The sequence below is a fragment of the Sceloporus undulatus genome, chromosome 3, assembly GCF_019175285.1.
Source record: "Sceloporus undulatus isolate JIND9_A2432 ecotype Alabama chromosome 3, SceUnd_v1.1, whole genome shotgun sequence".
NCBI classification, from domain to species: Eukaryota; Metazoa; Chordata; class Lepidosauria; order Squamata; family Phrynosomatidae; genus Sceloporus; species Sceloporus undulatus.
In genome coordinates, this window is record NC_056524.1 from 53,231,436 (window position 1) to 53,249,602 (window position 18,167).

At 38.4% G+C, this 18,167-nt stretch overlaps 1 protein-coding gene across 4 annotated transcripts in view; it reads left to right on the forward strand.

Moving 5' to 3' along the window:
• The window catches only part of GBE1 (1,4-alpha-glucan branching enzyme 1), a 293,313-nt gene that overhangs the window by 250,631 nt on the left and 24,515 nt on the right, over nt 1-18,167 (forward strand). For all 4 annotated transcript variants that reach the window (XR_006103177.1, XR_006103178.1, XM_042461049.1 and 1 more), the window contains exons 13-14: nt 2,231-2,415; nt 6,733-6,863. Coding sequence is in view for 2 of the 4 variants with exons in the window: in XM_042461049.1 (XP_042316983.1) it covers nt 2,231-2,415; nt 6,733-6,863 (316 nt within the window). In the remaining 2 variants the exon portion in view is untranslated. The remainder of the gene's footprint in view (nt 1-2,230; nt 2,416-6,732; nt 6,864-18,167) is intronic.

Genomic DNA, 18,167 nt, shown 5'->3' on the forward strand with positions numbered 1-18,167 from the left:
ATAGCATAAGAATAAGGATATAAATTATCCCGGTTTGTAATTCTGAATGTCTGTGGTTTCATGAATATTAATATATTCAGGAAGCTTGACATCTGTCACTTGGGATGTTCAAAAGTTTTTTTTTCTGTTTTTTTTTTAATGACAATTTTTAATGGCTCTTTTCAGAGCCAGCTAGTCTGGGGGAGTTTGCAAAAATATCTTGACAGGGTTGTTTTGCACAGTATTTTACACCAAGTTGTGAAGCTCCCTGATAGCTTTGTTGCTTGTCAATTTTGACACCTATCCAGTTCTCTTTGTAGTATAATTAAGTATCTCGTGGATCCCCGGGCTCAGTAGGCTTGCTGATGGCATTTCTAGATGAACTGTTCTCTCAGATCAGCAGTAGTTTCATATGTGCATATTGTTCATGTTTAAATATTTTAAGGCCTGTATGGGTATAATAACAAAGAACAATGTTAAATTATTTGAATTCTGAATTGTGACATTTCCCACATATTCAGTGTTATTATTCCATAGATAAATACTTATTATTTTTTAAAACTAAGGAACAAGCAAGACTCTTTTGCAAAGGATTTAATTAAATAATCAAGTATAAAGATGTTTTTGACTGAATCATCCTGCTCTAAAAGTTCAGCTTCTGCAAAGCATGTTGCACCCTAGAAAAATACATCTAGAGAGACATTTTGATTAGTGGTATAGAGTTTTGAATATAACAATTCACTACCAATATTACAGGTTAAGTATGCCTTATCTGAAATGCTTGGGACCAGAAGTATTCCTTATTTATGTTTTTTCCAGATTTTGAAATAATTGTATTTGCATATACACAATGAGACACAATGAGGCTAGAAAGAGATTGAGGATGTGTGAAATTTCACAAATCCCCCAATCTCTCCCCAGCTTCGCAAATACAGTACAGATACAGACTATTGATAATTCAGCTCAGAGTTGGACTGGGAGCCAATGAAACCATAGTTTTAGCTCTATGCCTGATTTGGGCAAATGTATAGATAGGATAGAATTTGATAGTGGTTGTGGTGGTGGTTGTTGCAATCAAGTTGACTTCAACATATGGAAAACTTATAAATGGGAGACTCCATGACACCTTGTTATCAACAATCCTGTTTAGATCTTGCGATCTCAGAACCATGGCTGCTTGATTGAGTCTACTCACCTGTAGTTCTATGTTTACTTTATCAGAATAGCCAGAAGAATTTACTGTTATTAATGGTTGAAATTTTCTGCTGCTATTATGTAGTGCTTAATATGTTAGTATTTTAAAAACATTTTCTCAAATCATGCTTTTGAAATGTATTTTGAATATTTTCATATTCATCATAGAAACATGAAACGATATGCCAAAGGCTGTCATATTGTCTTTCCTCTTCCATACCTGTGGCCAGTGCCAACCTTTTGCTTTGTTTCAGCTGGCAATGTTTAGTACCTGGGGCTGTATGCCTCTTCAGTGAAGTTCTTGTCTTTTACCCTCTTTCAATGAAAATGGAAACCATAGATTTTTGTTATTTTTTCGGGCTATGTGGCCATGTTCTAAAAGAGTTTATTCCTGATGTTTTGCCAGCATCTGTGGCTGGCATCTTCAATGGAAACCGTTGTCACGAATTCAAAAGCAGATTATCGTACAGCATAGCTTGCTGCTGTTTGATGAGAAAGGGAATGTCAAGAAATCCTAGGACCGATGTCATAGTTCGTTGGATCCTGAACATTTAACTTGAAGGAAGACATCTATTCTCCATCCATCAAGTGTCTGGTGTCTTTGACCTTCCTTCGTCTGTGAAAGTGTTTCTGCAACCATGACAAAGCAGCAGGATTCCCCTGAAAACATAGAAGTTGTCCATCCCTGATATTCATGGTTGTCATGGTAGAACACAACTTGTATGTATATGCTGTATACATGGAACCTGATTTGACATCATTGTACAGCAAATATTTTTGAGACAATTTAATCTAGAAATGTTAAAAATTTGTTTCTGCTTTTTCATGATTCTTTGAAAAACCTCCACATGGGATTTATGAGAAGACAGTATGTCGTGCCAACTGGGTTGAAGTTATAACATGAAATTATGATTATTACCTTCAATTTCAATATTGACACATTTTCAAGTCTGCAATGCTTAAATTTATTTGTGTGTGTGTGTGTTAAATAAGCACTTAAATGGTTTCTTAGAGAGAACTACTGCATATCTTCTGTTTTGTTTTGTTTTCAAATTAGGTAATGAGTTTGGGCATCCAGAATGGTTAGATTTCCCCCGAAAAGGAAATAATGAAAGTTACCATTATGCTAGAAGGCAGTTCCATTTAGCTGATGACCAACTTCTTCGCTATAGATTCCTCAATGAATTTGACAGAGATATGAACAAACTGGAAGAAAAATTTGGCTGGCTTTCAGCTCCTCCGGTAAAGTATATACAACATAAGTGTTCTGTGTTGGTCAACAGTATTGAGTGCATTCCAAATTTCAAATGCATAAAAATATTTTTAAAACAGCTATTTATCATGTACTGTTTTATCCTATTATTGCATTTTCAAAACAAGCCAGCAGTGTCTGTTTTGTTGATAAAATTCTGAGACAGTATTCTGTTTACCCTTAAATAATTTTTCCCTGTCCATTTGACATCTTTAGAACTATTAACTAATAAAGCTGTCTCAATTTAATTCAGTACCTTTAAAATGTTTTAATTATTTTGATCCAATTCCTACTCGTCTTCTAATCTCTAGCTCCCTCCTTTCTGCCCTCGCTTCTCCATATCTTCAATCTCTCTCTCTCTACAGGCTCCTTCCCCTCGGACTTCAAACATGCTCTCATTTCCCCAATTCTGAAAAAACCTTCTCTTGATTCCTCCTCCTTGTCTAGCTATCGTCCGATTTCTCTTCTTCCCTTTCTTTCTAAGGTTTTGGAACGGGTTGTCTATTCGCGCTGTCTTGAGTTTCTTGAAGCCAATTCCATCCTCGATCCCTTTCAGTCTGGCTTCCGCCCAAGGCATTCTACAGAGACAGCTGTCACCAAGATCTCGAATGACCTTTTACATGCCAAGGCTAATGGCCTTTACTCTGTTCTCATCCTTCTTGATCTGTCTGCAACCTTTGACACCGTTGATCACTGTCTTCTAGTGGATATACTTTCTGACCTTGGGTTCTCAGACTCTGTTCTCGACTGGTTTAGATCTTACTTGTCTGGCAGATCTTTTGCAGTCGTTGCAGGTGGTCAGACTTCATCTCCTGTTCCCTTATCTGTTGGAGTTCCCCAGGGCTCTGTTCTAGGTCCCCTTCTGTTTTCTCTCTACACACTGTCCTTAGGAAAACTCATCAGCTCTTTTGGCTTTTCCTACCATCTGTATGCCGATGACACCCAGCTGTATCTTTCCGCCCCTGACCTTTCTCCAAGGCTTGAACAGCAAGTTTCGTCTTGCCTCACAGCTGTCTCGCAGTGGATGCGCCATCGGCGTTTGAAGCTCAACATGTCCAAGACGGAGCTTCTTGTCTTTCCTCCTAAGCCCACCCTTCAACACTCCTTTTCTGTCTCTGTGGACAACATTTCTATTCAACCAGTCCAGCAAGCCCGCAGTCTTGGTTTTATTTTTGACTCTTCTCTGTCGTGTATCCCTCAGATCCAGACCACAGCCAAGGCTTGTAGATTCTTTTTGTACAATATTGCCAAAATCCGACCATATCTCTCCGCCTCTACTGCCAAGATCCTGGTCCATACCCTAGTGATCTCACGACTTGATTACTGTAATGTCCTTCTGGCTGGGCTTCCTCTTTCTCACCTCCGTCCTTTAATCTCTGTTCAGCATTCAGCTGCACGCATTATCACTTCCACCCACCGCTCTGACCACATCTCTCCTGTGTTGGCATCCCTTCACTGGCTCCCCCTCCCTTTCCGCATTCAGTATAAGCTCCTGCTGTCCACGTTTAAAGCCCTCCATGGACTGGCCCCTCCCTACTTATCAGACCTTCTTTCTCCTCACCTTTCCACTAGGGCCCTCCGTTCTGGTAGTCAAGGTTTGCTGTCTCAGCCCAGGATTTCCTCTGCCCCATCCCGGATTCGCCCCTTTTCACTCGCTGCCCCTCACTCCTGGAACCTTCTTCCCCCACGAGCAAGAGCCATCACTTCTTTAACCAGCTTCAAAACGGAGTTGAAAACCATCCTGTTCAGAGAAGCCTTCCCAGGCATTGCATAATTGTCGCTTACTATTTGATGTTCTTGTGGTGCCTGTTTATTGAACCATTTCCTGTATTGCTATGTACTGTATATGTATTATCCTACGTGAGAGTATGTATTTTCCCTGGAAAATGATTAACCATCCATTATGAATCCTCGCCCTCCCTCCAGTCCATCTGCCTTGGTCCAGGCCTTGGAGGTAGAGAGGAACTGCTGGACCTCTTACCCTTTCCCTCCACTACTCCCTTCTCCTTCTGTGTCATGTCTTTTTAGATTGTAAGCCCGAGGGCAGGGAATCATCTAACTAAAAGATTGTATGTACAGTGCTGTGTAAATTTACAGCGCTTCATAAATAAAGGTTAATAATAATATTCTTATTCCTTTAAATTGCTTTTTGTTTTGGATATTTTAATGCATATTTTTATTTATGATAATCAGGGTGCTATTTGTTTTTCGAAGTAGATTACACCTAATCCATTTCCAAGGATACTGTTTATTCTCCAGAGAAAGAGTACAGTACATATATGGCTCTTTTATATTAAGTGTTTGAGGAATAATTGATTGGTTCCAAAAACTATGCACTCACATGATTTTAAATTGTTGTAACCTTCTAAAACTATGTTAACTTGTTTAATGGTCTAATATGCTTTGAATCTGTTAAAATTATTTAAATAATTACACATTTTAAAAGTTAAATTTATTTTATTTGTATACTATGCTGAGAACTTGTGATGTAAAGCAATACATCATAGCCAGCATAGCCAATCAGGAGCACTGTAAAAGTAACAGTCCAGAAAATATGGGGAGGGACACAGTTCTCAGTCCATTGCTACCATATATACTCAACTATAAATTGAAAAATGTATGTCCCAAAATCCTGTGTCGACTTATATACAGGTCAGCACAGTAATACTGTTTAGAAAGGTCCTGAAAGAAGTACTGCTGGGTGTGCCTTGGCAGTGATTTCTGAAAGAGTGGCCAAGGCAGGGAAAATGTGGAAGGGGGGGGTGGCTCCCTTCTCAATCAGATATTTAAACCTTCTCTCTCCATCCTCTTCTTCCTTCATATCTCTCTACCCACCAAACACCCCATTTAACTCCACTTCTCTCCATTCCCAATCTGATGTTAAAAGCTTCTATGCCCACCAAACATCCTATTTCCCTCCACTGCCTTCTCTTCTCAATTGGATGTTAAAACCTTCACCTCCAGCACCAGAGATGTGGTGCTAGGTGGTCAGGAAAAGTCCAGAGAGGGAGAAGAAGGAAGGAAAGTGGTGTTTCCTTTTGTTTTGTCCTTTATATCTTTTGTTACATGACTCTAAGTTTTACCCTTGACTTATCCACAGGTCATATCAAAATCCATGATTTTGGCCCTAAAATCTTCCCTCAACTTCTGCATGAGGTTGACTTGTACACAATTATATACAGTATTCAGTAACCAGTGAGCTCAGGGTTTCTCATGTGTGGGGGGAAATAGCATTCGAACTAGACTCCTGAGGACAGAATCCTGACTTTCATACTGTGTAGCCCAATGCTTCTCATGCTTATCAGATGTCTCATCAAAAGAGCAGAATTTCTTTAGAAGGCACAATCAGTTTGAGGTATTCGGGGATCCACACAATTCCTGCTTCTCTTAATTGTTCTCCTTTACATAAACAAAACAAAACATGATTTAACAAAACAAAACAAAACATGGAATCCAATTTAGATGTACATCTCAATACTTCGAATTTAAAGTTAGCCATCTGTGATGCTGTATTGTTCCAGAAAAAAAAATTATCCTCTAAAATATTCATCAGGCATTTATGCATGGAACATATTTTTTTGTTGGAGGAGGTGGATTTTTTTTTACCAGCACAATATATTTTGTTCAGGAACATGTTGCAAATATTTCGTACAGCTTTTATGCACTGCATTAGGGGGGTAACCGTTATCTTCCTTTTTATGTGAGGGGAGTACATCTCCGGGCAATATGTTTCCAGTTTTCTTTTCCAGAGTGAAAGTAACTTGCAATTGATAAGCAATTTAAGAATTCAAAAGCGACACAAGCAGCATCTTAGATACACTACTTTGAGAAGCACATCAGAAGTACAATGCTGTGCTTTCCTAAATCTTCATCAATCCAGCATTTGGCCAAAGCAGCTAGGAAGTTTGTTCACTTGGAAAGAAAAACTGTGAAGACAATGACAGAAACTTTGACAGAATTTTCTCCTTAGCTGTCCTAGCAGTTTCTTCAAGTGCACACAGTCTCAAATCTCCATTGGTGATGTGAAACGTATAACTGATTTGTTATCTGTTACATCTGTCTTCTTTTATAGCATACTCCAGCTCTTTAAAAACTGAAACTATAGTTTTACAACCTGAATTCATAGAGGGGGAAGCGACTAACAAAGTGTGGATTATATTTTAATTTTTCCCTCATCATCCCCCTCACCTCCATGTCCTTGTAGAATTCACTATGGGAGTAAACATGCTCTCCTATTTTCCATGCTGTTTAATTTCAGTTGCATGTAAGAAGTATATAATTTAATCCTCTTTTTTTATTCTTTTCAGGCTTACATCAGTGAGAAGCATGAATCAGATAAAGTTATTGCATTTGAGAGGGCAAATCTCCTGTTTATATTCAATTTCCATCCATCTAAAAGTTATACAGATTACAGAGTGGGTGCTGAAAAACCAGGAAAATATCCTTTTCTTTATTGTTTCTACATATCATTAGGGAGTTTCAGACATAGCAAGAACCCATAATTTAAAAGATGAAATTGTAAGCACCTGTTACCTGCTCAGTTTGCCTGTTAGTTTCCTACCAACCCTCCACTAGTCCAGAAAATAAGAATAAGCCTGTAGGCCAGTGGCAGTGTGGCCCCAGAGCCATGAAAACTTTCTTTATGACGGTGACCATAGCTTTCAACTGTTAGCATTTTTAAGCTGTGAAATAATTACATTTTAATTTCATTTATCACATTTTAAAATAATTTTATTGTAGTTCACTCCTCACTATAAAGACAGTTTTGCAATTTTATTTTAAAATAATACTTTCTGGTATTTAATGGATTTTGGCATTTATATTATGTGAACAAGATAAAAACCAACACAATATTTTGTTTGAGCAACAGTCTCATTTCTCCTCCTGTTAGTATCAACTGAGTTTCCAAAAGGTAACAGCAGCTGTTCTATAACACCCAATCCACAATATTCTCTGACCCCACCCACCCATCCCTGTGTAATAAATGTGTTCAGTTTAATAAATGCAGTTTCTGAAATAACAGTATGCAGTAATATATGCACCTGCTAACATTATTTTGTTTTGTTTTACCTATCTATATGGATGGCTTCTGAGCCTTCAGTAGCCCCCAGAGTTTCCTTGCCTGCATTCTTCTATATGCAAATGGTTTTCCTACCATGCTTAAAAGTTCTCTTTTACCAGATGTATAGTGGTTCATGACTGTACTTTCCATTAATCCTTTCATGATGCTTTTGGTTTACTTGCTTTTGTCCCTCTGCTACACTAAGCTTTCGTTCTAATCCAGAAGGACTGTGTTTTATGTTCTGTTACATTTTCTGCTTTTTCATTCCTTTGCCTTCTAGATACTGTCACCCAAATATCTGAAAACTGTTCTTTTTCTTTCTGCTAGTGTGGTTCTTAATTTTTGTAGTTAGTCAGATTTGTAATCTACAACTACATTGGTTTTTTCCCATGTCACAAAGGTGTTGATGAACATTCCATGACATCACTTCCATGTGTTGGCAGTGGGAAGAAGTATTAGCTGGTAAGAGTAAGTTTTAAGCCTATTTTGTTTTTTTATATGGATTTAAAAAATTAAAAAAAAACATTATTAGCATTATAAAAAATATAATTGGCATTATTCAGATAAGTCTCCCTTATCTGAAATGCTTGAGAGCAGAAGTGTTTTAGATTTTGGTATTACTATTGTTATTATTATGGAATAGCTGTATTTGCCTATAATGAGATATCTTGGAGATGAGATCCAAGTCTAAACTGAAAATTCATTTATGTTTCATATACACATACCCCCTGAAGGTAGTTTTATACAATATTTTTTAATACTTTTGTTCATGGAACAAAGTTTGTGTACATTCAGATATTAGAAGGCAAAAGTGTCACTATCTAAACCACCTGTGAAAACAGTTTTGTTTTGGGTTTTTTTTTTTTTTTTTCAGATTTTGGAATTCCAGAGAGAAAAGCTCAACCAGTATTAGTTAATGCATTGAAATGTTCTAGGACAGTGGTTCCCAACCTGTGTCGCCAGGTTGGGAATCCCCCCCCCGCCTCCTCCTTCCCTTTCTCCCCGTGGGTGCCGGCGCAAGAGCAGGCATCGGCGGGGAAAGGGGGAAGGGGCAGGGCTCCCTCCTTTCCCTTTCTCCCTGTGCGTGCCCACACTGGCATGGGCACGCACAAGGAGGAAGGAGCGGGGGTTCCCTCCTCTCCCTTCCGCGGGTGGCAGCCACCCACGAGGGGGAAGGGGGGGTCGCCTCCTTCTCCCCCCTCCCGCAGGTGCAGCCACCTGCGAGGGGAAGGTGGGGGGTCCCTCCGCCTCTCCCTTTCCACCCCCGGTGCAGCCACGTGAGGGGGAAGGGGCAGGGGTCCCTCCTCCTCTCCCTTCCTTCCTGTGCGGTTGCAGCCACCCAAGGGGATAAAGGGTGGGGGGTGCCTCCCTTCCTCCCGCGGGTGCAGCCACCCATGAGGGGGTGGGGCGGGGGGTCCCCTCCGCCTCTCCCTTCCTTCCCGCGGGTGCAGCCACCCATGGGGATGAAGGGGCGGGGGGGTCCGTCCTCCTCTCCCTTCCTTCCCGCGGGTGCAGCCACCCATGGGGAGGAAGGGACGGGGGGTCCCTCCTCCTCTCCCTTCCTTCCTGCAGTTGCAAGCACCCGCGAGGGCGAAGGGACGGGGGGCCACCTCCTCCTCTTTTCCCCGGGGCTGCCAAGCAACCGTGGGGAGAAGGGGATGGGACTGCATGCCCCAGTGAGCTTTGCAACCGGACGTCCCACCCCTTTTCCCTCTGCGGCCTCCCTAATTGATTGGGGGGCCGGGAAGGGGCAGGACTTCTGACCGCAAAGACCGCTGGGGCTTGTAGGCAGCCAAAAGTCCCACCCCTTCCCGGCCTCCCAACCAATCAGGGAGGCCGCGGGCGGGACTTTTGTCCCCAATGGGGGGGTCGCGGCCCAACAAAGGTTGGGAACTGCTGTTCTAGGACCTTTTTTGGTAGGAAATATTTCAAAATTCCATAAGGGAGAATCAACTTTTTATTTTGTAAGCCGCTTTGGGTCCCTTTTTAGGAGAAAGGTAGCATAAAAATGAAATATAAATAAATAAATAATCTGTATTTTAGAAAACATGAAATCTCCCATTTTCACTATTTATGAAATTACCTTTCATCTTGAATCCTAACAGATGCTACTTAATGTACAATTTCGACTATGACTTGACTATAAGTTTTGATAGCTCCAATTTCCCTGTTCTTGATTTATCTTACAACTGAAAAGTCTCAATAAACTTATTCCACTGATAGTTTGTCTGAAGCAGTGATGTCACATCACAACACAAGTTTATCCAAAGCAAATCCTTATTCAAGCAAATGTTACTGGAAAATTTGTGGAAGAGTGGTAGTATTTACCACTGATTCATATGTGTTCTCTGCATTTATTTTAACTTCACTGGAAGTCAGATTAGGATTTAATGGAGTGAAAATACATCAGGCATACTCAAGACAAACAATTGCTTACAGAAAATGCACAATGTCTATTTTAACCAAAAGGAGTAAAAAATAGATCTTCAAATAGAGAAACTAATGCATTTTACTGACTGAGATGCAAAGAAAGAGGATATACTTGTGAGAATGTGTAGTTTATGTTTTATTGCTGATTTTGCCATAGTTCTTCACATTAACAGAAATAAGCATCTTTTTAAACTGAACATGGTCTTATGTTTCTAACATTTTAAACACCACCATAAAAATACTCAGCAAATTTGTGATTTTCTTTGTGAATTTCTCCAAAAAACACACACTCCTTCATTAACCAGCTATTACTATGGAGTCAGCTAATGGAAGTTATGATAGGGCATATTTCTTTTGTATCTCACAAACTCCAGCATTTTGAATGGCTGCTATTTCTTTCTAACTCAGGCTTTGAAAATCTCATCCATGAAAATTAATATTTTTACGGTAGCCTTCTTTGTCTGATGATAGTAGCAAGTTTTGAACACTGATAAGTAAAAATGCATATTGAAGAGCTTAAAAAATGATAGAATATGGGTCCTGGCTTAGAAAAACCAAAATAATTAAAAATGCCTGTTCTGGTTTCTTTACTTCTCTAATGACCCTGAGTAACTTTTGGGTGGCATAAGATTTTCTAGCTTACTTGCATAACAGTGGCTTACCCTGAACAATATGACAGATTGTTTTTTTATCAATATCATTGGCACTAGAAAATGTTTAGTGCTTCATATATTCTGTACTATAGGATACACAGGTTCAAAAAGGAGGCCTCTGCTATCACTTGCCAGAGGAGTTAAATGTTTCTCAGTGCTCAGATTTGCTTGACCTTCTGAATTAACCTTTGTGATGTCCCAGAACTCTAAATTAAATTAGTGGAATATCAGTTTTCCACTATATCACTCCCCCCCCCCCCCCTACTTACAAGATCCATCAGAAGCTCGAATCATGCCATGAGACTGTTTAATACAATCTGCCTTCCATCATCTAGGTGGGAATACAGGCAATCCAGAAAGCATGGATAGAAAGACTGTGACTGGAGATAGAATCTCTGCTTTTACCTGATCAGCACAGAAATGGTTTCCATTGTCCCACAGACAATTGGCATAACCATTGAAGAGCATCAGATTGTTGTGGGGTTGTTGTTGTTTTTCATTTTATTGCTGAAAAACCTTATTACCAGCAGCTATGGTAATATTACCATCAGGAAGGCTTTGGGATTATAAAGCAATTTAAGAAAGATTCTTTCACTAGGGCCTGGAACAGACGGACCTTTGAGGCATCCTCACCACATGCAAGGTTTGCCTGGTGGGCGGAGTGCCCACATGCCCGGCAACCCTTGCATGTGACAAGGGCGCCACAGCTGCGGCGCGCCCACCAGACCAGGCACGTAATGGTGACGTCACAGTTGTGCTGCTTCCAGACGGAGCAGCATAGCTGCGACATTATCATGATGTCTCTCGCACTTTGTGGCATCACAGCGATGCTGCAAAAGGAGCTGCTTCTGGGCACTCCTTTTTTGCTCTGCAGCAACACTGCACAATTTGGTTGCTGTGGCACTCCTGTGGAGCAAAGAGAAGTGCCAGGAAGGCACCTCTTTTTGGAGGTTTGTACCCCACCTAGGTGTTGGTAAAAGAGATTAATTGCATACCTTCAAGTCCTATATCATGAGAAACCAGAATCCTATGTCATGATAATAGGGCGCACTTAATAAAGGGGGTGGGCACTTCTTGAAGAACTCTACGGTGTAGTCTATGAATGTCAACTTGTATGTTTATTAAATCTTTATCTTCATCTAGTTATGGAAATCTTTGCTTGATGGCGCATACTAAACTATATGTCATTCGATAAGGAATTCCATAACTGCATTAAGACTCATGTGCACTTAGAGTAAAGAATCTTTCAAGGAGTTTCCACACTAAGTAATGACACAGCCTGTTTAATTAGACTACTATCGAGTATTGGAAAATGATATATATTTTTATTATTAATCACTCACCTTCTAGGTAGGTGATGTAGATATGTAAAGGCTCCAGCCATTTTAAAACAGATCATTTGTGCAAAATTTATGAATTTGTGAAGCCCTCCCTTCCAAATCAAAAAGGCTATTTGTAATCAGGAAGTCTAGAATCCTTTCTGTAGCCTGTGTTCCTTCTGGCTAGATGGAGCTCTTCTCACTACATTGCCTTCTGATACACACTTTTCATTATTTGCTTCCCTGAGAACAACAGCAGGAATCCCAGGTAAGCCAGAAGGGGCAGAGACTAGCAGGCTTCTTATAATACGTGTTATAAAATGCTGCCCTTGGTAATAATGTAATGCTCAGTTCTGGTGTACAAAGAAGAATTTCAGCAAGCACCATGCTTTCCTTTTATCTACTGAAACAAGAATTCACAATTTAAGGAGGAGGGGGGAATCCTATTGCCCTTGCCTCCAGGCTATGTTATTTAAAACTTGTTTTTGACCTTCAGTGTGTGTGATAATGTCATTGTAATTGTTCATTCAGGCCAGAAACATATGTTGATTTTCTTTTTAAAGTTGTATAAAGATTCTGCAAGAAATGGTTAGTTCTCATACAAGCCTTCTACTTTTGCATACTACACAGAGCATCAAATAGCTAGGTAAAATATATATTAATGCAAATTCTTACTAGGATGGGACAGCATGTGGACAGGACAGTGAAGTAAATAATGCTAGATGTGGCCTGAGATCTAGGAAGGATTAGCATTAACATTCAGGTAGCTGTGCTTTTTAAAGATGTAAATTAAAGCTCCCTGACATTTGCAACCTGCACCTAGAGCTTCTAATGAGCAAATAAGGTCACTTGAATGAGTCACTGGAGTGTGATTGCCCAAGGCAAAGATGTTTCTTTGTAGCTGCTTAGTTTGCTCACTGCTTTGAAGTGCAGTTATGTAACTGTCCCTGGATATTAGAATTCAAGCTTTATATGAAATGAAGACAAAGAATTTAATTTAGGATCAGCCAAATGCCAAGTTCCATCAAGGTGCTTTATCTGTTAAGGTTAATTTCAGTAAATGGGAATATTTCTCCCTGCTGTTGGAAAGTGCTTTATTTATTTATTTATACATACATACATACATACTTAAAAGGTTGTTTTAGAATGAAATTCAAATTTCTAGCAATGTGGCTTTTTCTGTGCCATATCATATACTTTACCGATATGGCTTTGCCTCAGTTCCACAAATGCGATTGCACACACACTGGAGTCTCCTGGGAGTTGCAAGGTTTCAGTGGTTTCCTCTGGTATATTTTGTTTAATTTTGGGGTGGGTTTTTTATTTTTATTTTATTTTTTATTTTTGCAAAACCTTATATTTGTTGCTTTTTTCAGAAGATGCATTATACACAGTGACTCTTGGTAAGTGCAACTTTGTATTTACTTTTGACAAAAATATACAGTGAATTCCATTACACTTGAATAGCCTTTACCTAAAATGCTTGAGACCAGAAGTGGTTTATAGAATTTTTATATTTATTTATTTATTTTGGAATACCTGTATTTGCATATACATACATAATGAGATTTCTTGGTCATGGGACCCAGGTCTAAACATGAAATTAATTTATGGTCCATATATACCTTCTACACAGCCTGAAGGTAGTTTTATACATTTTTAAAAATAATTTTGTTCATGAAACAAAGCAAAGGTGTCACTATCTCAGCCACATATGGAAAAGGTTTAGGTTTTCAGAATATTTCAGATTTTGAAATTACAGAGAGGGAGGCTCAACCTGTATTAGTTAATGCATTAAAATGTTCTAGGACCTTTTTGTTAGGTAGGCAGCTTAAGACTTTTCCTATCTTAATGTAACATAAATTGATCAGCCTTGATTAGCTGTGAGATTGTGATTAGTATAGTAGTATTGCAGTTACCATTGTTGTAATATTGTATTATTCTTTGGATTTAATGGTCAAGACAGATGTATCTTTACTTTGTACATTTGAAAGTTAAGATTAACAGTTGGCAAATAGACAAATGAATCTGATAACCTCCAATATATTCAGGCTTATGAAAGATATCTACTGATAGCTCCTGTGCAGATCGTCACAGCTGACAGTTGAGTTTGCCCTACTTGACCACAATCCATGGATCACAGTCTATCAATCACAATCAATTCCAATTAGTATACACTTCCAAATGTGAGGCCACATGCATTCTCTATAAGTTAGCTATGTTCTGAAAGCACATGCTACAGAAACCATGCTGAAAAGAAAGAAGTCTGCCTGTTGTAGTATCATGAAACCAATAGAAATCCCATGTGAAAGTGATTTATAAATACAATAAATCAGAAGTCCCCATTATATCTGTTTTCTTAGTCAGCTACAGCCATATCTACCTAAAATAAGGTTCCAGACAAGAATGAACAAAAAACTGAACAAAGGAAAAATTGCAGCAGCTATACATTTTCATTCCACCCTCTTTTACAACTTGCACAGCCACATGTAGAGCACTACAATGCTGATACATGTGTATGGTATTACAGCACAGGGTTTGATAATGTACTGGCTCAACATTCATTGTACTTATAGGCCAGAAAATATGACTTACATTTTTCTTGTGTGCCTGTAGGGTGTTAAATTTTGCATGCATTCAGGCATAAATACTTTTCTTTATAGTCTTTTCACAAATAATTTCATACATCCTGTATCATGACCTCACTGTGAAGGAAAACATCATTCAGGATATTCCCAAAATATAGTCTGAAGCCATTTAATTGTCACTAAGACAAAATTTACTTCCTACATTTTGCACTAGATAGCAAATGGTGGCCTTAATCTGTATCAAAGTTAATGGAATGCATCCTTGGACCAAGGATTCACAATATTCGGAGCAGCTTGTATGAAAAGACTGCAGTAGTTTTAGCATGCCATTAAAATAGTTTCCTAGAAGACTCTTTTATCTGTGATAGACAAGACTGGTTTCTTTCTTTTTTTTTTTAATGACTCTGATGAATGTCTACATAAATGAAACCAGAAGGTATGGAAACTAATAATTCTTCCATGACTCTTCAATAAATACTGGCTCACAGCATTTTTCATCAGTTAGGCATAAATTTTCATCAGCCTTCTCTAAACAAAAGGTCTTAATTATGCCATATCATAATCTTCATAAATAACAATTACCATTTCTGCTGTGAGAGAAGTTGATTATAAAATACTAATTTTGCTCTTCCTATCTGGTCTAAATTTACCTAATGATGCTTCATGTGTCATTAAGCCTCTATAAGATTAAAAATGAATGCTTCACTTTAAGAATTTGTTTAAAAACATCATAAAAACATTGTAATTAAGTAAGTAATAGTGTAGATAATATTAGGATTCCTGTTTTAAGCTCACTCTATTCAAGAGTTCATTGGATCTGTTCCTTAGGAGGTAACAAAAGGTAAGGGTAAAACATTTGGCTTTGCTTTCAGGTAGATTACCATTAGTATCTACTGCCACACTTGAGCTAGAGCAAGAGATTAAAATAATTGCATTAGACATGTAATGAAAGTACTTAGCTCTCATTTCAAATTTTAATGAGGAGACATTTGTAAAAGGAACTTGCTAAAGTCTGAAGTATCAGAATGAATATGAATGAAATGGTTTCAGAAATGCTAAATATTGGGTGCAGACTTTATACAATTTGTCCACATGTGTACATATCTGTTACATGCATGTATTACAGTAAATAAATATGTTTAAAATATAAATGAACAATGGGTAACTGGAAATATATATAATATATAATATCCCAAATAAATACTGAAAAATAATTCAGGTGACCAACTGCAACTAATCACACCGAATTCCTTCTAATTAACTGTAATTAGTGGCAATTCATCACTAGGACTTCCTTTTGATTTGGAGAAAGACAATTTTTGAGAGGCATCAGTGATAATCATTACATTTGGTTTATGAATGTACCTGCTGTCAGGTAATAATTCTAATTCTTGAATCTGCTTCCATCAGCTTTCCATGTGTTTTCACCTTTAACTTCAGTCCCAGAAAACATAGCAACTGTCATGGGAAATAAGAAATATACTTTAAACAACTGGAACAGTTGAGATTGGTTTAGTTACTTTAATCATTAAGGAAATTCCCAGCCTATTTGTTCTAATTGCTAAAGCATGTTTTCAAGCTATCATAACATAGTAGTATATGTATGACTATAGCAGCTGATATATCCCATATATGTTAAGCCACCTCCAGTTTTCTAGATAATTGTGTACATGTGTGTACTATTGCCATTTGCTTATTTTCTCTCACACACATTTATTCTACTGGAGGAGTTTTGAAGGAAAATAGACAACGACCTGGGAATATATTAAGAAAATCATTATTTCAATTTTGAATTATTCATAGAATCATAGAGTTGGAAGAGACCACAAGGGCCATCCAGTCCAACCCTCTGCCATGCAGGACCTCCTGCCCTGCATTCATACATTGTTACACTAAGCCAAATCTCACATTGCATCCCCAAACTCAGATTTTCTTAAATAACTCAGTATGGTAGACATGACTATTATAGTCTATTCATTATGTGGCTGCTCCATCATCTTAAGCATTTCCATATCTCTGCCATCTATTTTTGGCATAAGATGGTACTGTCGTGAAACATGCTTTTCCAGGGAGATATATAATCTGAGAATTTGCACAGTTCCACTAATACTTTAAAAAAAAATGGGGGAGGCCAATGTTATGTCTGGGGGTGGGGGGCACATGGACAACTCAAAAAAGAAAAAAAGAAAATTAAACAAAACTGGAAGCCTGTTTTTTTTTAAAAAAAAAAAATGAGGGGTTTTCCATGTTAAGCAGCATACACAAACACCCAAAAAAACTGTCAGCCATGTTGGCTGTGGGAAATTAACTTCTATAGAACAGCGAAGTCATTATGTGTGTGTAGTTTGTCTGACAAGTCCAGGACATGTAGATAAATATCCTTGCCGCCAGACACTACGATGTGGATTCTGCAATACACAGATGTGTATATGACTGTGCGATGAGAAAATGTTTTATGTCATGTGCTGGAGTGGTTACATCAGCCAAGAATATATAAGGCTGTGTGTTACTTGCGGGTTACAGTAGTGGGTTACATAGTGGAGCTGGTGAGTTGTTGTGTAAAGGCTATTGAGAGTCAGAGAGGAACTCTGTTTTGTTTATACAGTTCCTGCCTCTGTATATAGCTTATACTTAGCACTTGTAAATAAATCTCTTTACCTTGGAGCTGTCCGGTTCCGCTTCTTCATTCCATACTGGTCTCTTAAGTGCCTGGATGTAGATACTGAAATCTCATTCAAGCCTTGTTAGCAGCGTGACAAAAACAGGACCCTTTCACATGCCACAATTATAATATGATGATTCCACATTAAGTGCCATGACATCTTGTGGAATCCTGGGGTTTGTAGTTTGGTGAGACACTAGGCTTTCTGGCTGAGAATTCTAAATGTCCCTCCCTTAGCTGCAAATCCCAGAATGCCATAGGATGGAACCATGGCAGTTAAAGTAGAATCATAGTGCTACAATTGGATAAAGTGAAAGGTTCTTATTTAAAGAAGTTAGTCGCCACTGCTGGAGCCTTCCAGGAGAGGCAATTTACTTTTATTGTGTGAAAATGAGGGTGTTCTGGGGAGATTGCAAAATCAGTCCTTGGATGTCAGCAGGCAGCTTCATCGCCCACCCATTTTAGATACTTTCGAATATTATAGAAATTGGCCCTGTAGACATATTTCAGATTCATTTTTGTCTCTTTGATTGTATAAAAAATAATTGCCAGTTTTTTTCCCCTTTTCAGTCCCGGAAGTTATAAATTCATTAAAAAAATCCATGAATATTTTTTCTTACCAAGTAATGTATAGTGGGATGCAGGAGGGAGATATTTTTATTTTGCATACAAGACCATTGTTAAAATTATTTTTACCTTTTCGATTCAGGACGTTCCATTTCCTCTTCTCCTAAAAACTACTAAAGCAATAAGTGCGGTAAATAAATGTAAAGCAGCCACTAAAGATGCCAGAGCTTTCAGCAACAAAGATAAATTATTAAAAGTAACATATACTGTAGATCATAGAAGCTAAACAAGAAATGCCAGTGGGAGACATTACCCCTACATTCATAAACTACAGTGACATTGTAGATTCATTTCCTAGTGCTGAGTTTAAAAAGGCACCAGAGAAAACAACTGGAGTTGTTCTTTATAGCTCTCTGTGAGATGTGTGACAATAAAACAAGGGGCCATTTAGGCATTTCTTT